This window comes from Eumetopias jubatus, unplaced genomic scaffold, assembly GCF_037043125.1.
Source record: "Eumetopias jubatus isolate StellerSeaLion01/CBP00866 unplaced genomic scaffold, mEumJub1_p1.0 scaffold_9, whole genome shotgun sequence".
Classification (NCBI taxonomy): Eukaryota; Metazoa; Chordata; class Mammalia; order Carnivora; family Otariidae; genus Eumetopias; species Eumetopias jubatus.
In genome coordinates this window covers 8,971,797-8,994,565 of record NW_028274815.1, presented here as the reverse complement: position 1 = coordinate 8,994,565, position 22,769 = coordinate 8,971,797, and the positions used below count along the sequence as shown (strand labels likewise).

The following is a 22,769-nucleotide window of genomic DNA, read 5'->3' as shown; positions in this document are numbered from 1 at the left end:
AGCGCTCCGGAAGCGGCGGGCATGCGCACTGGGGGCGGCGCACTGCGCATGCGGGAAGATGGCGGGCTTGGAGTCCTGAGAGCCGTGGGTCACCCTGTTCTCTCGTCGGCGTTGTATCTCCCGAGATCGTGGGGCAGTGGCGCGTTCGTTCGCGGGCCGGCCTAGGCAGCGGCGCCCCCGAGCAGGCCGCGGGCCCGGTTCGTGCTCGGCCCCCGGGACCCGGCGTATTGGGGGCGGCACCCGGCCGGAGCGGGAGAAGGCGGGAGAGCTCGCGGGGTGCGAGGCGAGGGACGGCCGGCCGGGCAGCATGAGTCAGCAGCGGCCGGCGCGGAAACTGCCCAGCCTGCTGGTGGACCCGGCGGAGGAGACGGTGCGCCGCCGGTGCCGCGACCCCATCAATGTGGAGGGCCTGCTGGTAAGTCCCGGGAGCGCCCGGGGCCCTGGCGCTGCGCGGGGTGGCGCGGGGGCGGGTCTCAGGCCCAGCGGTCTCTTTTCGTTCGCTGGGGAGCCGGACCCACCGCCCTCTGGGTCGTGAGGTCCCCCTGGTCCGGGTTCGTGGTGGGAGCACCGCGTCTCCCTGACTCTCCAGCTGCCCATCCCGTGCTCTGAACCAAGCCGGTCGGTCTTTCATTTAAAACTCTCGCCTTCCTCTTTAAACACTTGCTCCCAAATGTGTCAGTCTTACTGGCTTTTACCTAGGGCTAGGGAACACTGTTGGAGCAAATTGCCCAACTTCGCGTTTTTCTACCTCCGCTGGACTCTCGCTGTATCTCTGCAAGTTATTTGTGTTTGTCTTCATCCTGCTTTCCCATTCTCTTGACTGTAGCCATTTGAAACCCTGCACTACTTTTCCCACCCCACAGCTGCCCGTTCAGCAAATTAAGATCGCGCTCCTTCCCTGCGTAGGGTTAATTTCATCTGTTCTTGTTTTAGACTAGGTGCAATCCTTGGTTCTCAGAGGCATTGATGGAATGCATCGTTTTTCCATTTCTCCCCGTATTTTCAGCTTTTCTGCTGGTTTCTTCCCATAATAACGAAACATTTGCTGAGGTTAATAATGCCCAATCACCATGGTGTTTCAGTGCTCAGAAATAATTTATGAGCATAGTCTCCTTTAATTCTCGTAGCAGTCCTGAGAGATTAGTGTTCTTGTTCTCCATTTGTCAGAATAGACTTGGAAATGTTAAGTGGCTTGTCAGTGCTTAGATAGTATCTGGAAAAGCCTGGATTTAACCTCACAATGTCTGACCCCTGATGATAAATTCTTGACTACGTAAACTGCATCCTAAATATTTCCCCATCTTAAAAGAGCCTTCCCTTAATTCTAGATAAGCCTGTCATTTGTATCTCTTCCTCCAAACTTTTCCAGAAAATTGTTTGCATTCACTGTGTCCACTGTCATTACCACAGCGGGGTGGGGGGGGGACCCCTGCCCTCAGCACAGCCCTAAGATTCTTCTTTTTTTTATTTTTTTAAAGATTTTATTTATTTATTTATTCTCAAAGACAGAGAGAGAGAGAGAGGCAGAGGGAGAAGCAGGCTCCCAAGGAGCAGGGAGCCCGACGCGGGACTCGATCCCAGGACCCTGGGATCATGACCTGAGCCGAAGGCAGACGCTTAACCATCTGAGCCACCCAGGCGCCCCAGCCCTAAGACTCTTCTAACCAAGTTCTGCCAGCAACCCTGTCAGTTCCATCAGATGTTTCACCCTTTATCTCTAGTTTCCACAGGACTGACCACTTCATTTTGTTGGAAACTCACCTTTGAATGGCTTCTTTGGCCATACATACTCTTAGTGCTCCATTTGGTCTCTTCTTGTGCTCCTTTGCAAACTACTCTTTCTCTTTGCATTCCTTACATGTTGGTGTTTTTTGTAGTTTTCTTACACTCTTTCTACACATTCTTCATGTGGGACGTCATTCACCACTCCTAGGACTTCTGATACCATCTTCATTGGTACCATCTATATTGGTAGTCTTCATCTTTGAGGATTTGATAAAAGCCCTGAACTCTCAACTGTGGAAAAACCACTTAATTTTGCATTTAATATCAGAAGATACACACATCCCTTGAAGTCGTAGATATTCTTATCAACTTTGGCAGTTTCAGTTGCCATGTCATAGTAACTCCTAGATCTATAAATCCAGCTCAGAGCTTTCCAACTGTCTACTGACGTCTCTACTTAGATTTCAAACTCCGATCCATAATTGAATTCATTATTATCTTGCCGAAGCAGGCAACAGCTTTGCTATCTCTTACCTTTATAGGAGGCACCCACCCACCATATTGTCCAAGCGAGTCTCTTAGGCATCATCCTTGCCTTTTTCCTTTTCCAAACTGACGCCTTCTATCCTCCCAATCTAATTAAAAGTAATCACCAATACTTGGCACTTCTAACCATCTAACTCTCAGATTGTTGCAGTGTTTTCCTGCTTCTGATCTTGCCCCCGGACTTCTAGATATTCTTCCCATAGTAACTATCGTGGTCTTTTTTTTTTTTTTTTTAAAGATTTTATTTATTTATTCGACAGAGAGCGACACAGAGAGAGAGGGAACACAAGCAGGGGGAGTGGGAGAGGGAGAGGCAGGCTCCCCGCCAAGCAGGGAGCCCGATGCGGGGCTCGATCCCAGGACCCTGGGACCATGACCTGAGCCGAAGGCAGACGCTTAAGGACTGAGCCACCCAGGTGCCCCTATCGTGGTCTTTTTAAAGCATATTTCTGACCACGTCATTTGGCTTAAAGAGTCTATCGCAGTTTCCTAGTGCTTTCAGAACAGAGTAGAAACTTCTTAATATAGTCAGGTTCCTGGATTTATCTTTTTTGACCTGCTTATACTTTCCACATTTCCATATTCTTTTGGACCCTACATATTCATACTCTACCTTCCCAGAAAGCCCTTTTTTTAAAAGCACACATTTCCTTGTTACCTCCCCTGGTTTTCAGGTCTGGATGTATAGGTCCCTTGTCTGAAGCCTTCTCTGACATCTGACATGTCAAGACTAGGTTAGGCACTCCTTTTGTGCTCCTAAAGCACCCTGTGCTTGCTTACCCTGTCTGCAGTGTGTGGCTCTGAGGTCCCTGAGCGCAGAGACCCTGTCCATTCCGTTGTTACATCTGCAGTGGTTTGGTGCCTCTCACAAAAACATTTGGTACATAATATGGGATGGCTGAAGTAGGTACTCTTACGTGTTCAAATGTGTGAGTGTTTATTTTCCTGCTTGTAAAATGGTGATTTAAACAGCTCTCTCGGTGTTTTTACTGGCCAGTGACTGGATATTTAGCGAAGTGTGTTGCTGTGCAAAGCTTAGTCATGTATCTGGCTGAGTGTTTGATGTTCTGCAGGTAAATGGCTTGAAAACTGTCTGGAATTTAGAGAAGGGAGAAGTGGTGTTGGTTGGAGGTGGAACTCAGTCTGTACCTTGAAAAGTGAGGAAAATCTGAATGAGTGAGGAGAATGCAAACATCTTGGACAAAGGTATATTTCCAAAGGGCTCTTAAAGGAATATGACTCCCCAAAATAGGCAGGCAGTACAAAGAGACATCTGTATAGAGGAATGTTTAACCAACTTAGAGGCAGTGCTTAAGATTTTAGTCCCTATAACTGACCTTGTGTTCTTTCCTTTGTCATTTGAGATCTCAAATTATAAATTACTCTGCAGTCTTCAGATGTGGGAATCGGAGCAGTAGTAAAATAGCTTCCATTGTGCTGACTTGCCTGTCAGGAGCTGCTGGTTCCTGAGAGCTTATGTGCATTGAGATGGGCCCTGCTGATTTTCAGCTTGGCGGCCTCTGCCTTCTCCATTCATTCCCCAGCCGAGATACAAACAGGCTAGGTATCAAGCCTGAACCAGTCGGGGCACAGAATCAGTTGGAGGGTTGAAAGGGAAAGTTCTTAGGTAGTCCATTCCTAAGGTTTGACTACTACTGAGCTCTCCCTTGGCATCCCTCAGGGAAATTACCGGAGTAACCCCTCAGTGAGACTCCTCCAGAGGAATGGAGCCGGTGACAGCTCCCCCCAGTGGTGGGTGGTCAGCTCTAGAAGCAGTGGCATCCGCGCTGGCGCCCCGGCAGCTTACTCCCATAGAAATTGGAGGACTACCATCCTCAAGATGCTGAAAAGGTCAAAAATAAGTGTCCTGCACAGGCATCACTTTCAAAAGGCTCCCATTGGCCTAATCTGGGACAATCTGAGCCTCAAACTAACAGATTTTATACTTAGAGAATAAAATAAGAATCCAGGCTCCTCATATACAGCCCAGTCCAGCCCCTACAGATCTTTAGGCCATGAAACGAAAAGCACCATTAGCGGACCCCCCCCAGCACAGCCAGCACACACTAGTGGGACAGACAGGGTACCTGCTCTAGACATTCCTGTTCCTAAAGGAGGAGATGGGAGTCACAGGGGAGTAACTGGTCCAGAGCAGTTCTGAAAATCAGCTTGCTAAATGTTAGAAATTTCTTGGTTAGGTCTCAGGGAACAAGTCTTTGTGCTCCCAGCTCTGCCCTCTGGGCTGTTGGTTCCACTGTCTGTCTTCCTTTCTTCCTCATGAGAGATAATTGCTATTTGTAGCTGAGGAATTTTATCAGCCTGCTTACTGGCAGTAGAATTTTGGGTGTTGAGTAACGTCTTTTCAGTCTAAACAGTGTCCCGTTTCATCCAAGTTGATGGTGTTTTTGCTGATACGATTCTCTCAGAAACCGTGTGGACCTTCTGTGGATCCTGTTGTGGTTCACTCAGCAGACAAACGTCCCACCTTTCTTCTGGATGAACCCTTCTGCACCTTGGGCTCCTGCTGGAAAGGCTGATGGACAGTGCCCCGGAGCTTCGTAGAGGCCCTGGCCTAGATTTAGAGGGTCTGTGGGGCTCGTCCTTAATCTCTCAAGGCCTTTTGCATGACCGCATAGCACTCTGAGGCACCATCTTTGATCCACCTGAGGTCTTATCCAAAAGTTGTACAGTCACACTGTCACTGTCATCTTTATTTTTTTTTTCAATTTTTATGTTATTTTTGGAAAAGGTGGGGGAGCAGAGGGAGAGAGAGAATCTCAAGCAGGCTCCATGCCCAGTGCAGAGCTCGACTTAGGGTTCTATCTCATGGCCCTGAGATCATGACTGAGCTGAAATCAAGAGCCAGACGCTTAGCCGGACGCTTAACTGACCGAGTCACCCAGGTGCCCTTCACCTTCATCTTTAGATTATGCCTTTGATTTCGTCTTTCTCAGATGGCATTTCTTAATTTGAGCTTTTGGAGAGGCTGGGAATTTTTTTTTTTTAAGATTTTAATTTATTAGAGAGCAGAGGGGCAGAGGGAGAAGCAGACTCCGTGCTGAGTGGGGAGCCCGAAGCAGGGATAGATCCCGGGACTCTGGGGTCATGACCTGAGCTGAAGGCAGACGCTTAGCTGAGCCACCCAGGCGCCCCGAGTCTGGGAATTTTTAAAGCCTTTAAGCCCTGGCTTCTTTTTGTTTAACAATCCCTTTCTCGATTTCTCTCTCACACATTTTACTGTAGGCTGCAGGGAGAAACCAGGTGCCACAGTCAACACTTTGTGTGGAAATCTCAGGTTACCTGAGCCATTACTGTCACCTTCCCACGTAACTGCAGTTGATGGTGTTGCTGAGCGTTCTGTCCCAGCATAACAGACATCTCCCTTCTTCTGCTTTCTAGTAGCATGACCCTCTTCCTTTTGAACCTTCACTGGAGTGCCCTTAAAGTCCAGGTTTCTGCTGATAGTTTCTTTCAAAACTGCTAAGTTCAAACAGACGTTTTGGTAATTATCCAGTGGTTGTATAGGAGAATATCCTTGAGATACACACTGAGTTACTTAGGGTCAGCAGTTTACCCTCAGGTGATTCAAGGAAAAGAATTATGTGTGTATAGAGAAAAAAATAATAAAGCAAATGTAATAAAACATTAATGTGGGGTATTTGGATAAAGGGTATATAGCAATTCTTAGTGCTACTTCTGTACCTTTTATGAAGGCTGAGATTATTTCAAAATAAAAAGAAAATGGGTATCCCTGAGAGGAGCTTATACAATCAGTTTCCTTTTGAGAGGGGCAAGGCCCCTCCACTTGAGTGGGAGCTCTCTCTATTCCAGCTCCTGTGTCCGCTTCCGGGTTCATACCCGGGGCCGGGGGGGTGTCCATACAAGAGTGTAGAGCCTCGTTGGCCTCCCTCCAGGGGCGAGGTGCACTGCTCTGATCTGAGGGACCTAAATAATTTGGGGCCAAATGCAGGGGTGGCATGGCATTTCATTTGCTTTTTTTTTTAATAGCTTACTAACTTTTCTGTGAGGAAACATTTATTCTGATTTTTTTTTTTTTTAAGATTTTATTCATTTGAGAGAGAGAGCATGCACAGGGGGTGGGGCAGCAGGCAGAGGGAGAAGCAGACTCCCCACTGAGCAGGGAGCCCAATGCAGGGCTCAGTCCCAGGACCCTGAGATCATAACCTGAGCGGAAGGCAGATGCTTAACCCACCGAACCACCCAGGCACCCTCATTTATTCTGATTTTAAAGCCACTTTGAAAGGAGGCCTGTCTAGTCCTTTCTGTTTCCAGAAATGCTCTTGGCCTACTTGTTGAATGCCTTACCAAAGTTAGAGTAGCTGGAAAGTCTTGCCAGGTGTCAGGCTGATCTAGCCAGATAATGAATGATGGATGTTGCAATAGAACACAGCAAATGACGCTTGATAATCTCTCAGGGATCTGTATTCATGGTGTACACAAGAGGGGGTCTTCACCCTGTGTCCTTGTGTCTTAACTACTCATTGTTTCAGAGTTCTGAGTTACTTACTTGTTGAAGTTATCTGTGACAAGGTACTATTTCAACTTCACATGTTAACAAATATTTACCAAGTGCTTGAATGTGCCAGACACTGTTCTGGTTCAAAACAAAATGATAATAGTCTCTTATGGTTGCATAGAATTTTACAATTAACACAATTTCTTTTTTAATCTTCACAGTAGCTTGGAAAATGGGCAATAAAATTATATCAACACATTCTGTTACAGATAAAGGCCCAGATCTCTCAGTGTCTAAGAAGTCAGGTAACTGGTAGTCCAAAACCCGTCTTAAGCCAAGAACTATTTTGAATATAAAGGAGATGAATGTGTCATTACTATGGATACTTTGGAAATCTCCAGTATTGTTCACCTGTAGGATTTATACATCCTGGGATGTCTGCCCCGGAGGGGCCACAATACTGTTGTGATTCCTCCAAGATATTGTGTTTTCATAGTCAGAAGGTTTAAAAAAAAAAAAAAAAAAAAGGATGCCGTTGGACTCTGCTTTCCCACGGTTCTCAGTGTAGACAGCATGCAGTGCAGCCACATTTATGGCAGAATGTGTGGAAAAGCAAGTTGTCCTTGCTCCTGTGGTCATGCCTGATTGAGGTATCATCCCTGTGCCAACCTGCGAATGGCAGCAGTCTGAATAAGAGGACAAGAAAGGGGAGTACCGAGCGGGAACGCTGCCCTTCTGGAATGTGCAGCAAGGAGATAGTGAGGCGGCCGGTTAGGATACCCTTAAGTGCTTGTATGTAGGACTTGGCCCTGCTACTCTAAATTAAGAACAGAAGTCTTTTTGAGGCAAGGCACCTATGAGCCCTGCTATATTAACCCTTCCTGTGTACTTTTTTTAGGAACATATAACAATTTAGGATATTTGTTTATCTGTTTCAAATCAGTGTGCCGAGGATGGATTCTTTCTCATTTAAGAATCTTTCTACAGTAAACTCTGTCTCCTACAATTTTAGCAGAAGGGGTAAATATAGAAATAGAAATGACCGGTAGTCACCTTCATCTGTGTCTAACTTTAAGAGGACTGCCCTTTAGTGGTTCACTGGTGGGGTCCGTGTTTGCAGGTTGCTGTTGTCAGCGCTGTTGTTGGGGGAGCTCGTCCGGCGTAGTCCCTGCCCCCAAGACAGGCCTTCGGGACTCAGTCTTTGCACACCCTAGCAGGTCTGTGTTTTCCTTTACATTCTAACAACTAAGTTGCTAATTCTACAGCAGAATTCTCTTTCAGTAGAATTATTCCATATCAAGTTAGTTAACTTGCTAATAGATGCTATAATTTTTTCATAGGTGATACGGAAATCATTGTGCCAAGGATTTGCTGACACCGAGATAAACAAAGAGCTTCTGAGCTGCGCACCTTGCCTTTAGACTTCCCCATCCCCCAGTCTTTTTGCTGTATGGCTACCATACTCATATTCCTAAACCATGAGCTTGGGTATGTCATATTCTTATTCAAAAATCTGTGGTGATTCTCCACTGGTTAGGACATGAAGTCCAAACTCCTTAGCATGACTTCCATGATCTATGTTGAGTACGGTTCAGCAGGCCTTTCCAACTTCAATGTCATGTTAGTCTTGTACTGACCACACAGGTGGGTCTTCAAAAGGTGCCATGCTGTTTATATTTTCATACCTTTGTTCGTTGTATTTCCTGCACTAGAAATCCTGTCTTCCCTCTTGAAGCTTCCCATGGGTTTGGGCAAAATCTGGCTTGTCCTTCAAGGCTCAGCTGGGGATCCCCTTCCCTGTGAATCCTTCTGTGATAGCCCTCTCTGGGTGCATCCATAGTGTTCCTGCCAATTCTTCTCTTAGAGCACCTATGGAATTCACCTATTCCAGTACTACAGCCAATTTCAGGGCCAGTTTTTTCACTGAGGCAAGAGCTGAACCTGATCACAGCCTGTCTGGAAGCACCTGTCATCGTTGTGCTTTGTTGTAAGCATGAGGCTAATATAGGTTTCTCTTTACCTGGCTTTATCTAAAGGTTTTATTTATTTTTTGCAAAAAAGATTTTTAAATGTATTACAGATGTTTTACTACCAATTTATGTAAACTTTCATAGCTTCTAAATACCTGATAAGATGGTGAACATTGGGAGTGGAGCTGCTACTCATTTCCTGGTCGTTTGAAGAATTTAAAAGAAGTTTTTTTACTAATCTGATACCAACGTTTCTAGTTAGGTAGTATGCATTATTTTCATTATCAGAAATGCTGCTGTTTTTCCATTAATTATAATGGGAATGCATGGCCACCTGTGAAAACTGATGAGCAAATTTTTAGGAGCCACTTACACTTAAATAGCAAGGGGTGAGCATTTGCTACTTTAGACGTATCTTCTACCTCTGCTGAGCTTTCCAGAGTCAGAGACCGTTTCCCAATCATCTTTGTATTCCTTTTTATCCTCAGTATCTGATAGGGATGGTACATTAGTGTCTATTCAGTAGTAACTTCTCATTTGTATTTCTCCCCCACCCCTTTCTGTAACTACTCCATCCGTACTCATGGACGCCTGTGCAGCGTTAGAAGCATAACTCTATGAGCGCTGCCAGTTGTGAGCACAGTTAGAGTAGATCCAGTATGGAGGAAGGACTGCTTTTCTCACAACTCATTATACCCCAGGGTGAAAAAAAAAAGCCTTTACATTATCCAGGAGGTGCTGTTCATTTGCTTTTGCTCGTTTTGCATTGTTGTCTTTAAATTACTAATTTAAATTTTTGTATTTTCTTTTTTCTAGCCATCAAAAATAAGGATTAATTTAGAAGATAATGTACAGTATGTGTCCATGAGAAGTAAGTTGATCCTGGAATATATTTTAGGTTTTGTAGTTTGAACTTCATATGATTTAAACGATTTATTTTAAATGTACGTAAGTTGATGAGAAACTTAAGTAAAATATATTATTCGTACACTGACTTTGAGCAAAAACTCCTGAGATTGTGGGCTGAATAATGTGCACAAGTGCCAGTTTATTATTTTTTTTTTATTATTTTTTTTTTTAAAGATATTTATTTATTTGAGAGAGAGAGAATGAGAGATAGAGAGCACGAGAGGGAAGAGGGTCAGAGGGAGAAGCAGACTCCCTGCCGAGCAGGGAGCCTGATGCGGGACTCGATCCTGGGACTCCAGGATCATGACCTGAGCCGAAGGCAGTCGCTTAACCAACTGAGCCACCCAGGCGCCCGTGCCAGTTTATTTTTTGTTGCTTTTAGAAATCATTTTTAAAATGGAATGGTCTATGTTTAAGGATATTTTCTTGAAATTCTGTGAGAGCAGTATTGTCGCTGTCAGCAGAATTGAAGGCCATTGACAACAGGCAGGAGAACTGTCTTTGGCCTCAAGATTTCCTTTGATTCCCTTTGCTCTGTCCCATTCCTGCCATGGACCAGCGTGCAGAGTCATCGAAAGGAGAGGGAGTACCAGTTGCTCTGGTTCCCATCCTTCTGGAAATTGTTACCATAGATAGCCCCACCCCTAACTCCCCCTTAATTAGGTCCTGACCACAAGGAATAGACTGTGCATAGGTCCCACATGTAGATCTTTATATATAAGCCCTTAATTTCTCCTCAGCCCCTGCCACAGCCTCACCCATAGCTGGTGCCCAGGTTTGGCCCGTTTTACGTTGGAAGTGTGTCCCTTGTCTGATCGTCCTCACCACCGTACAGTATTGTCAACACACACTGAGCTTGTACAGTGCAAGCTGCGTCAGACTTTTTGCATGCATTATCGCAACAACCCTTTAAAATACAAGTGTGGATTATTACTCTTTTTTTTTTTTTTTAAAGATTTTATTTATTTGACATAGAGAGAGACAAAGTGAGCACAAGCAGGGGGAGTGGCAGGCAGAGGCAGAGGGAGAAGCAGGTTCCCCACAGAGAAGGGGGAGCCCGATGTGGGACTCGATCCCAGGACTCCGGGATCATGACCTGAGCCGAAGGCAGTCGCCTAACCAACTGAGCCACCCAGGCGCCCTATTACTCATTTTTTATAGCTGAGTAAACTGAGGCCTCAGTCAGGATTCACCCCCACACCTTGGACTCGAGCCCCTTGTCTTAACCACTGGGTTAGACTGCTGCTTGCAGTGTGGGCCCTCCCTCCCTCCCTAGCTGACACAGCGGGATGGCCTCCTCAGTAGGTTGTCTGCTTTTAGGCTCTTCCACTCTGCCGCCAGGGGGATTTTCCTAACACAGACCTGGGAAGGGATCTCATGCAACCTGGAATTCTTCCACAGTGTTCTATTACAAATAGAGAAAACCCTGACTCGTTTATTTGGTTTTACTTATTTGTATTAAATTTATAAGCCACCTCATATCCTTAAAAGAAACTAGGCAGTGGAGAACAGCTGGACAGAAAGACAGGGCCCTTCTAGGTCATTCCAGCTCCACTGGGCAGCCTGGTCTTCATCTGCTGCCCTCACCATCCCTACCAGCTGTGGGTTCCCTGAATCCACCTGTTCTCAACCATGGCTCTGTCTCATTAAGCCCCTTGCCCTCCATCAGAGGGGAGAAGACCTTCCACTCTACCTTTCTGTCCTCTGCCCGCTCACCCCCTTCAGGATTTCCTTACTCCCGCTCCAGTCGGGGTTCAGCTCCTCTTCTTGGGAAGCTTGGGTGCCTCGCTTGGCACTGACCTCAGGACATTGTGATAGGGCTCCTTACTAGACTAAGGAACATCTTTAGTTTGAAAACCTTTTGAATCATGTTTGTATTCCATCAACAACTGTCAGGTTATAGCTTTTCAGTTAATACCTTTCTAAAGTCACTTTCGAAAGTGACTAACATGGTGGGAATACACTTAACCCTGAGCTTATAAACCCTATCATGTTAGCAGTTAGCGTGATTAGATACATGCTTTTTCACGTTAGAATTTCTCTGTTGTAGTCTGCCAAGGCTTTTTGTAGAATGGTGACTTTCTTCTAATTAAACCCCATTTTATTTATTTTTTTAAAGATTTTTATTTATTTGGCAGAGAGAGAGAGAACAAGTAGGCAGAGAGGCAGGCAGAGGGAGAGGGAGAAGCAGGCTCCCCGCCAAGCAGGGAGCCCGATGCGGGGCTCGATCCCAGGACCCTGGGATTATGACCTGAGCCCAAGGCAGCCGCTTAACCCACCGAGCCACCCAGGCGGCCCTAAACCCCATTTTAATTTCTATTTATTCCTGTTCAATCATAAGTGTAGGAGTGGTCTCCACAGAGAAGACATGTGCGTTATAAAATACATACTTGTGTTCTTGGAGTAGCCACCACTGGGCTTTAAACTGACTGTGACGTTTTAGAGGTTCTGGATACGGGGATTTCCCGATTGAAGACAGGATGAATATTTCTTTTGAAGCATACTCACTGTCATATGCTATGAAAGCAGAAAAAAGAGAGATCATATACTCCACACCAAAAGGACACCTGGGTTATTTGTAAAATATTTACTCTGCACAACAAACTGTAAGAAAAAAAACCGTAAGAACTTGTTTTTTAATATCAGGTTGGGAAAAATGAAAGGAACGCTAATACCGGGTTCAGGCAAGCACATGAGCCAAGCCTCTCACACATACACTTTGTAAAGTTGATAGAACCCCCACCTGGATAGCAGGTTTAGTGGGACAGACATTCCCTAAAATACCCTTTTACTGGTCAGTTGCAAATCAGGGAACTTAACTAAAGGAAACAAAGATGCGCACAAAAATTTAGCTATAGGGAGATTTACCGAAGTATCGGGCAAAATAGCAAAGGTGGAGACAGTCAGAATTTCCAGTATTGGGGTAGGTTTAGCAAATATTCCATGCAGTTAAATATTATGCAGCCATTAAGAAAAATGTTGGGGGGGGCGCCTGAGTGGCTCAGGCGTTAAGTGTCTGCCTCCGGCTCAGGTCATGGTCCCGGGGTCCTGGGATCAAGCCCCTCATCGGGCTCCCTGCTCCGCGGGAAGCCTGCTTCTCCCTCTCCCACTCCCCCTGCTTGTGTTCCCTCTTTCGCTGTGTCTCTCTCTGTCAAATAAATGAATTAAAAAAATCTTTAAAAAGAAAAAAAAGAATAACGTTGAAATACATTTGTTACCAAGTGAGGATGTTCACAATGTTGAGTTAAAGCAGCTTGTTAAAAATAGTCTGTTATTTTTGTTTCTAAAAGTTACGTTTACATATTGACACTTGTGTGTGTCTGTGTGCTGCGGGGGCAGGGTGTGTATAAAAAACTAAAATCGTCAGAGCGGGTGAAGGAGGGAGGGAATTAAAGAGATCTTCCCCCTTCATTTGCTTATCTGTTAATATAGGCTAGTGAATATTTAAAAAAAATAGACATGCCACTTTTCCTCAAGATATGTCCTAATGTTTTAATAGAAGACTAATTTGAGCTCTTTGAAAAACTTCCATCAGGGTTACACTATGACATGTATAGGAACAGTTTAAGTGTTAAAAAGAAAAAGCCAAGTCTTTCTTTGCTTTATAAAGAATTTCTTAACTTGAAGACCAAATAAGAAATTTAATTTTAAAAATCGTTTCTAATCCTATTCCTGAGTGGTGGGGGTAGAAACTCTCTACTTTATGTTTGATAAGATGCCACAGACTCCTCCAAATTCCCATGTCTAGGGGAATTGGCTGCATATTTCAAATCCTCCTTTGAGACTAAAGCCTTTGTTTACCTGAGTTAGGCTGATACATTTTTATCCAGTGTGAGAAATCTATTTCATAAAAATTACCTATGCTGTGTTCAGTGTGTAGAATTTCTGTAGGGGTCTGTGCTTACTGAGGAAATAGATTACTTTTTTTAATGAGCTGAGAAAGAAGTGCTATTGAGAATTTTATAAATTTGTTTGTTTTGTTTCCCAGAAGCTCTAAAAGTGAAGAGACCTCGTTTTGATGTATCTCTGGTTTATTTAACTCGAAAATTTATGGATCTTGTCAGATCTGCTCCTGGGGGTGTTCTCGACTTAAACAAGGTTGCCACAAAACTGGGAGTGCGCAAGCGAAGAGTGTATGACATCACCAATGTTTTAGATGGAATCGATCTGGTTGAGAAAAAGTCTAAGAACCATATTCGATGGATGTGAGTTGGTTTCGAACTTTTCCTGGCTTTTTTCTTTTTTTTTTTTTTCCCTTCTCATTAAGTGACAATACCATGCTTGAAACACTAGATATTAGCAGTGTCTTGATAGGACAAAACAAAGTAGGAGATGGCTTCTTGTTAAGAAAGGATTCTATAAAAATTTCTCACATTGTCCCACAAGGTACATACTTTTTTCCTACTTAGGACTAAATAAAAGCCATAGACCTAAAATGTCATTCTGATATTACGGAAAAGTTGAATGGGATAATGATTAGTTTTAAGAGTTTTGTTTTCCAAAATCATAAGAGGGGGACGTCTGATTATTTAGATTTTTTTTTTTCCAAATGATTGTTGATTATCAGGAGGAAATCAGTTGAGGTTGTAAAACAGTGTAATGTGATAAACACTTAGAGGCGTCCCGCCCCAGGGATTATAATTCATTTGTTCTGGGGCAAAGGCAGGAATCTAATCTACATTCTTAACTACCCCAAGTGGTTATGAGTCAGATAGGCTGTGGATCACACACTGTCCTGAATGTAAAAAACAATCAGTAGACAATATCTAAAAGGCAATTGCTAGGGGCACCTGGGTGGCTCATCACTTAAGTGTCCAACTCTTGATTTTGGCTCAGGTCATGATCTCCCTAAAAAAAAAAAAAAAAAAAAGAAAAGTCAGTTGCTAAAGATTTCATATTTGATTAGGGAGGATCATGGAAAAAAGACCTTATGATATAGATGTAGTTATACATATAGATGTGTGTGTGCACATGTGCATAAGAAGAAAGCTATTAATAATTACAATAAGCAAATACTGTGGATCAGTAAGAAACAATTCCATCGTATAAGTACATACAAATACATTTCAGGCAAATGAAAAATCTACCAACAAAGATCACGAAATGGCTCTAAATAATGAACTTTGCTGTTAGAGGAAAGTGGTTCATAAAGGAAGTTATTTTTTTCAGTAGTACAGAAATGCAGATTGAATTCTAATCTGGACATGTTTGCTAAATAACATTAAATAACACTTTCAGGGTTAATATCAGATTGCATTCTGAATCACTAATTGGAATCAGATTTGAAAACTAGTAAACCAAAGGTAAAGTGGCCACAGCCTTTTTCATCTTTATTTTCCACAAAGAAGAAGAAAAAACATCAGTGGCTTGGGTCATATCATACCAATATGATATGGTAGGTAGTAATAACTAGAGAAAGTATATCTTTTAAGAATAATGAATATAATCATTACATTCAGATAGAAGCAAGTATAATATGCACATGAGGGGAAAAATATTCAGAATTTTAGCAGAAGAACTATCATTTTAGTCTGTACTCCTTGTTTTTCATAGGGGACTAAAAGATTATAACTTGTAAAAAGTCTTGCTGTAAGTAGTAGAGCTGAGACTTCAACGGTATTAGTGACTCTTGGTCTGGGCTCGATGACCTCCATCAGCTTTCCTTATTAGTATTAACTTTCCATAGATTTATAATGGTTTGTTGGGGTTTTTTAATCCCTGTGTAAGAGACTAGAAATGGGGACAAAAACCAGTTTATGTATAGGAAGAATAATGGTTGTCTAGAATAAAAGGAGGTCACGGGTGACGTTCAGGTACCTAGTTTTGTCTGTCAGTTTGTGAAATACCTGGTGTCAACATTTGGAGAAGTTCCAATAATCTAACTTGTATTCTCTGTAATCTCCTAGATGTTACTGATGGTGAGTTTTTTTGTTTTTTTCCAAATACCTTTAAAGAGGATCTGATCTTAGCAATTTTGGAGCAGTGCCCCAACAGAAGAAGCTGCAGGAGGAACTTTCTGACTTATCAGCAATGGAAGATGCTTTGGATGAGTTAATTAAGGATTGTGCTCAGCAGTTGTTTGAGTTAACAGATGACAAAGAAAATGAAAGATATCCTTTAACTCTGTCCTTTTTTTAAATGTTTTATTTAAATTCAGTTTAATTAACTTATACTGTATCATTAATTTCAGAGGTAGAATTTAGGGATTCATCAGTTGCATACAACACCCAGTGCTCATTATATCAAGTGCCTCCTTAATGCCCATCCCCCAGTTTCCCCACTCCCCCCCCCCACCTCCTCTCCAGCAACCCTGTTTGTTAACTCTCTCCGTTTTTAAAAAAATTTCTCCTTCCAAGGCAGGTTATTTTAAATAACCTTTATTTAAAATAAGCTTGGGGATTTAATTAATATATTCAGAATACAAAATCAGAGCTTTAGAAGTTTTAAAAGCAAGTAAAGGTTTAATCGTGTAGCCTCAGATGTACACAAATAAATGCCTTTTGCTCTTTTGTATGCTGTTTGTTCAGGTTAAATGCTGCCTCGTGACCATGTACCAACATCCGTGTTTGCATTTAAAATAAAAATAGTGGCCCATTCTTGTTTGTTTTTTTAGTCAGAATTCTGTAAAGATAGTAGAATCTGTTGGCGTTTGTGAAATGCAGGTTTTCCCTAATTTGTTAACTGGAGTTTATTTCTGAAAACAGAATGAAATTGTCATTGATTCGGCACTTGCACTGCCGCTCTGGCCCGCAGAGCCTGGTGGAGCTGGCTGCGCCTCTGGGACCAGCAGGGGAGACTGGTCTTGGGTGGCGTTCTTCTCGTGGTCTCCCGGGTCCCCTGGGCCCATCTGCTCCGTTCTTGTTGCCCCTCTGTGAGGAATCACTGATCCTCAGCAGTTCGTGCTTCAGACTGACTTACACTCTGCATCAGACTCCTCTATTTCCATAGTCTGGTTAGTGGAAGGAAAGTAAAATCTGTAAAGTAAACAAAAAATGTTGGGGAAACCCAGTAAATCACATAATTGGCAAAACTTCAGGCGACATAGTAAAACAAGATGAAAAAATTCACGTAGTGAGATGGAGAAGAATTTGGGACGCAAGAAACCCCAGGGGTACACAATGGCCCTGAAACACTGATTCTCCAAGTTGCTTCCCCTTTTTTACAGATGTTTTCCTCCTTGTATTGTAGGAGGTTGTCATCAAAACTGAATATTTTGTCTCCAAAGGTTCTCATAGTAAGATCTAGCAATGAGTCGGAAATGGGGGGCAGGGAGTAGTTAAACACCTTCACCTGAATTGTTTTGTGTGCGTTATTAATATTTTTCTCCAGAAATTGTCGTCATAATCACGACGCTAGAGTTTAAAGGAATGCTTCGAGTTATAAATATTGTAAAACACTTTGTAAAATCTTAAGAATTGTTGATGAAATAATAATCATATATGAAATAATTTTTTACCAATTGCTTTCCTTAATTGTGAGTTCGTATCCCATAAAAACTACAGAGATTCTAACATTACACTTGTATGCATGTATTATAAGAGAGGAATTATCTCCTGAGTACGTAGCATTCTGCTTAGAGACCCTTGACTGATGTTTACACTAGCGTATGTGACGTATCAGGACATTCATAGCATTCAAGCCTTCCACGAGCAGATTGTTATTGCAGTGAAAGCTCCGGCAGAAACCAGATTGGATGTTCCAGCTCCCAGAGAAGTAGGTATCCCTGCATTTCTAAGGATTTTTTTAAAGAGGGAGACAGGTCAGCTCCTTAGGCTGTCACAGTTGTAATGACTTAGTAACCATCACGTGCATGTTAGCTGCCTACCTGATACTGCTTGAGGCACTTCACACACTTTAACTTGTTTCGAGTAACACAGCAAATAGTCATGATTATTATCCTCTTAAAGGGAGGAGTCTGAAGCACAGAGAGATGGACTTTCTCATGATCACACAGTAAGTGACAGAACCAGAATTCAAGCCCAGATGGTTTGGCTTCAGAATCTGGTGGGAATCATTGTACTGGGAGTATACTGTACTCTCAGGCCCCACAGTGCCTCTGTTAGACAATAGTCGACGATGATAGACCGTAATGCCTCTTAGAGGAATCACCAAGAATTGGCCTCGTTGTTTGAAGTTCCAGCAGTATATCTGGTGTCAGCGAAGGCTCTAAGGAATTAACTCTACCCAGGCTCATCAAAGACTAATGAATAAACTAGAACACTGGTACATTCAAAATGAAAAGTGAAATTTCTGTGTGGGTGTGAATATTCTTACCAGCTGCCAGTTGCTTAGCACATGCCCCCGCGCAGGGAAGTTTGTATTAAAAGGTCACTGTCATCAGAAGTTAATCGTGTAGCCTCAGACGTACACAAATAAATGCATAGGTAGGGATGGAATCAGAACCAAGGAGTGTGGCCCTTGAGACAGATCATCAAGTTCTGACAGCCTGGTAGACCCATCGGGTGCTCCTAGTGATACCCTCTGCATTGCTGTAGGGACGCACCTCCCTCATAGTGAAGAAGATTCCCTGCTCATCTGTCCTATCCCCAGCGGACCGCTGTCCAAGTGGGCACCCATGTTGTTACTTGACAGTGTATTATAAATCAGTTAAGGGACAACTTCTAATCTAGTCACACTCAAGTTGTGACTTACGGGTGATGTTTCCTCATTATTCTATTTAGATTTTGATCTATTCCAAGTCGCCTAAGTAACTTTTATATTTAATAGGAGTCGTTTGAGAGATGTTTAAACTTTTTTTTAATAATTAACCACTGATCTTTCAACACATCCTTACTTTGGGACATGATGGTCCATGCTGCAGTGACTGATGGGGTTTTGGGTTTTTTCCCCTGTGCTGTGAGCCCCTTTAGGCTATAATTGCTAAATTTTGCTGAGCTTTTGGATCATGCGCAAGACTCAGAGTCCAGTTTAAAGGCTGATGAATGTGGGCCCTGTGGCAGCCATTCTCAGCAGTAAGTGGGAGTCGTAGACAGGGGCACACTGCATTCAGTGTGCCCAACCCCCACAAAGATGCAGGGTGAGATCTGGGAAGCTAGAGCCGGGGTGGCCGTGCTGGCCTCACGTCCAGTCTGGCTGGCTAGATTTTTATACATGGTCTCGCTGGGACACAGCCACATGCCCGTATGTTTAGACATTGTGTCTGGCTGCTTTCGCTCTGTAATGGCAGAATTATATAGTGGTGACAGGGATGGTATGGCCGGCAAAGCCAAAATTGTCTCTTGTCTCACCCTTTACGGAAAACGCTGCTGAGCTCTGATTTGGCGGAATAGGAAGTCCTCAGCTGGCTGCCAGTTCTGAGCAACTGCACAAAAGCAACATACTTTTGTGTAGAAGTATGTCTTGGGTTGTATAAGCTACACCATTCAAGTCAGACCAGGCCTGGCGGTCTAGAACCTGAGCATGGATGGTCTTTCTCCCACCTATATGTCTGGTCCCAGGAAGCCGCAGAGAAGGTGACACAGGGATTTGAGACCCTCTGATAAGCTGCATCTCCCTGAGCGCTGTTGTGTTAAGATCCTGGTGAGGGAGCATGGTGTCCGGACCTAGCCCAGGCCTCACAGCGTGGGAGGGCAGGGAACAGACTTCGTGTGACACTTGAACCCGCTTCCAGTCAGAATAACAAAGGAATCATTTATAACTGAACTGTTCCTTAAGAATTTAGCATAAATTGGTTCATTCCCAGGTTTCGGTGTGCACATGCGCGCACACACACATCCCCCACCCCCCAAACACAAAGAATTTAGCATAATTCTCAGTAGAAGCACCCTACTTCCCGCTATCTTGAGTAAATTTTAAAGCTCCAAAGCCAAAAGATGTGAATAATCATAATTAATAGTCCTTTATATGCAATTCTTCTGAATATTTTTTACATTTCTGGGGTGTGTTTTGTCTGGATCCCATCCCCTGGCTCTTTCACGTGGACAGAGACCGGCCCGTTCAGTTAACACGGTACCTCTTCGGCGATCCGAAGGTCTAAACACACCTTTACCGTTTGAGACAACAGCACGTTTGAGATTTCTCTGTCATCCAGACACTGGTTTTGGACTCTCAAGTACAGACTCCTAGAAGGGGTCAGCTCCTTGAGTAGAGAAAGGTGGGCTCTCGAGTGGGGAGGTGTTTGCACCACGGCCCCGAAGTCCTGACCGGACGGTTGAGTAGCTGGCAGCGCCGTGAATTGGCTGGCGGTCTGGTGGCTGGTGCAGGAGTGACGGAGGCCAACTACACAATTCTCTCAAATGTGTGGTAGAAGGAAAAGCGGCTGGACTTAAAATTTCAGAGATATCCCTTGAAATGAAACTTTGGCAGTGCTAGTAAGTGAAACAATATCATTAATGAATTCTCGCATTCATCCTGATGTGTCTTTTTTATGGTATTTTATGTGTCTTTTGCCAGAACTCTATCACAGTACATATAAGGAGCACCAGAGGCCCCATTGATGTGTACTTATGTGAAGTGGAGCAGGGCCAGTCAAGTAGTAAAGTGTCTGAAGGTGCAGGCACCTCTTCATCTAAAAACAAACATCCAGAACACCCTGATAAAGGTAACTATACCGAGTCTGTGATTAGGAAAATTTAAGACTCTAATGGTTTTTGATATATAGTCTTATTGTGCTGTTACAGATATTTTTACACTGTCTAGCCACAAAAAAGTTAAAGAATGACAAGGTAATTCTTAACTACAGTTTAGACTCTTTCTAACAACTTGATGGTTAAATTCCATATAGTTTTGATGCTGTGGTGGTGCCACCTGGTGTAGTCTCCGGGTAGAGAAGGCCATCCGCATCCTCTGACAGGTGCCGTCAGCGCGCGTTTGGGTTCCAGTTTGTTCTTGTGAGACTTTACGGCAGCCTTATGCCATTAGCATAACAATGTGGTTCTTGACCAGGGGTCTTCAGCCTTTTTCTTAAGCACTCACGTTGTATGTTCTGTTACCTGTCTACCTCTCAAACCCTCACTCAGGAGAATCTCTTCCATGTTTGTTGTTTTTCAGAAGAAAATCCTCCACAGCAAAGTGAAGAATTGCTTGAAGTGAGCAACTGATAGCATTTGAGAATTCACGTACTGAATTCCTGGGGAGCATCCCGTGTGGATGAATTATGCATCAAATTTGATTCTCAGAGCAATAAATCATCCATGAAACTCTCTGGTTCTGTCACAGCGTCAAGGCCAGTGGTGGCTTTGAGAAGTTCACTACTTCGATTACTGGATAATTATGGTTTCTGCATTTGAAAACAACTCTTTTTATAATTACTCACTGCTTTTTGTCAGTGAAATAGACATCTTGCCTACTGAACTCACTTCATCATGAAGAGAATCACGGAGACAGAGGTCAGGCCTGAAGTGGACAGTGCTTCGCGGACTCTGCCCTTTCCTTCAAGGATCGTGTGTCATTATCACAAGAGAAATTGCCTTACACAGGTTTACGTCTGCAGTTAGCTGTTAAACGTTCGATGGGTGTACACAGGCATCTGAATGTGATGTCTTTGTATATATCTGTATAATGTTTAGATTACTTATGTAATATGTCTAAGTCAAACTTTTCACCCTTGTATAGCCAAAATAATGTATATATGGAAAGTAACAGACAAATTCTCTAATTTCGGTGGTATCTATAACTTATTAGAATCCTCTGAATGGGGGTTAGAGGAAAGTTTTTTCCAAACTTCTACATGTAGAAGTATCATAAATATGCTATACATTTAAAGTTCATGGATTTAATTAAAGGATTTCAATATGGTTCCCAGTGCTGAAGTTGAAATCTGATACTTCTTGATTTCAAGCTCCCTACAGGGCTGTTGTGTCTGAGCCGACTGGTGGCGCGCCCTAAAGCCTTAGGGACAAGCATAGAAATACTGTCAGGTAATGGCTTAATTCATTGCAAGACGTGAATTTAATCATGATGAAAATTGGAAACTATTTTAACCTTTTTGCAAGCAGATTTTGTAATACGTTTCTGTATGCAGCCTTGCTTTTCAATCAAAGGGGTTTGCTTTTGATGAGTTAGTGGTACCCTGCCCTCTCTCCAGCTCTAGTCCCACATTTCCAAGTACCTAGCTCTCTCTACCTCATTGGGTAAGTCATTTACCACTCTGTGCCTCAGTTTACTCGGTAGTTTACCATTAGACTGTGAGCTCCTTGAGGGACTTTGTCTTAATCATTGTTATACCCGGCGCCTTGCACCATGCCTGGCACATCAAAAGTGCTCAATAAATGTTTGAACAAATCAGCGCGTGAGTGAGTGAATTGTAAAACTGGACTAATGATACTTGGCTTGCCTGCCGCATAGGATTCTCGTCAGCATCATTCAGATTCAGATTTTGAGCTTCTCTTGCTTTCCGAGAGAGATTTGAAGCAACTTGAAAATAAGGCCATGTTAAAAAAGATTTTAAAAAGGAATCAAAAATCAAAATACTGAAAAATACTGCTGAGCGTCTAGGATTCACTTCCCTCCACGTTCTGCGGGGGAGATTGGGCAGATGTCCGTTCGTAAGTTGATGGCTGAAACCGCAGGAGGAGGTGAGCCCAGCGACTGGGAGGGTAGGCCGGAGAAGACGGGAGGCCCGTGACCATTCTACTGACGGGGAAGTACAGGGTAACAAGCCTTTCCTGAGCAGGAATAACGGGCTGGGGAGGAAAGAAGAAGGTAGTGCCTCCAGACCAACGAAGGCAGCATTGGCAGAAGTGACTGTCGTTCCCCGAGCAGCAGGTGGCTCCTTACCTGTGAAATGTGACAACTGTTTACAGTTTGTTCTGAGGGTGAAATGAGATCATGGAAGCGAAGGTCCTCCGTCAGCTGGAGACATGGTCTATCAATGAACTCTATCTATCTTGGGGTATTTGGTCTCTGATTGTTACAACTGCTAAAGTAAACATGCTCCGGCCTGGCTCGGCGGCTCTCCCTCCCACGCCCGTGCCCACGCCCAGCTCGGCTACCCGTCTCCCTGTGTGCACACCGCTGCTCACCTTTCGGCCACCTAGCGCTGGTCAGAAGCCCGAGTGTCCCCTGTGCCCTTCCAGCCGAAGTCCAAACTCTTGATGTAGAAAGCCTCCGGGCTGGCCCCGATCTGGCTTCCAAGCTTGTTAACTCGCCCGACAAGCCCCCAACCCAAACCAGACCTGAAA

The 22,769-nt window shown here is 43.7% G+C and overlaps 1 protein-coding gene across 2 annotated transcripts; it reads left to right on the top strand.

Moving 5' to 3' along the window:
• The first annotated feature begins 56 nt into the window (after positions 1-56).
• On the top strand, positions 57-21,873 carry E2F6 (E2F transcription factor 6). 2 transcript variants are annotated; one of them, XM_088026321.1, is made up of 8 exons: positions 327-415; positions 8,089-8,236; positions 9,535-9,589; positions 13,616-13,832; positions 15,582-15,738; positions 17,227-17,340; positions 20,041-20,188; positions 20,638-21,873. In XM_088026321.1, exons 3-8 carry the CDS (start codon positions 9,583-9,585, stop codon positions 20,685-20,687), a joined length of 693 nt encoding a protein of 230 aa, XP_087882447.1. In that variant the 5' UTR covers positions 327-415; positions 8,089-8,236; positions 9,535-9,582; the 3' UTR covers positions 20,688-21,873. The 2 variants fall into 2 exon arrangements, with proteins under 2 accessions (XP_087882446.1, XP_087882447.1); XM_088026320.1 differs by lacking the exon at positions 8,089-8,236 and having other exon boundaries at positions 57-415.
• Positions 21,874-22,769: the final 896 nt, after the last annotated feature.

Coding starts and splice junctions, on each gene's coding strand:
- E2F6 (XM_088026320.1), top strand. CDS start 308: ATGAGTCAGCAGCGGCCGGCGCGGAAACTGCCCAGCCTGCTGGTGGAC. Junction 13,833..15,581: donor AAGAACCATATTCGATGGAT/GTGAGTTGGTTT, acceptor ATACCTTTAAAG/AGGATCTGATCTTAGCAATT. Junction 17,341..20,040: donor ATGTTCCAGCTCCCAGAGAA/GTAGGTATCCCT, acceptor GTCTTTTGCCAG/AACTCTATCACAGTACATAT.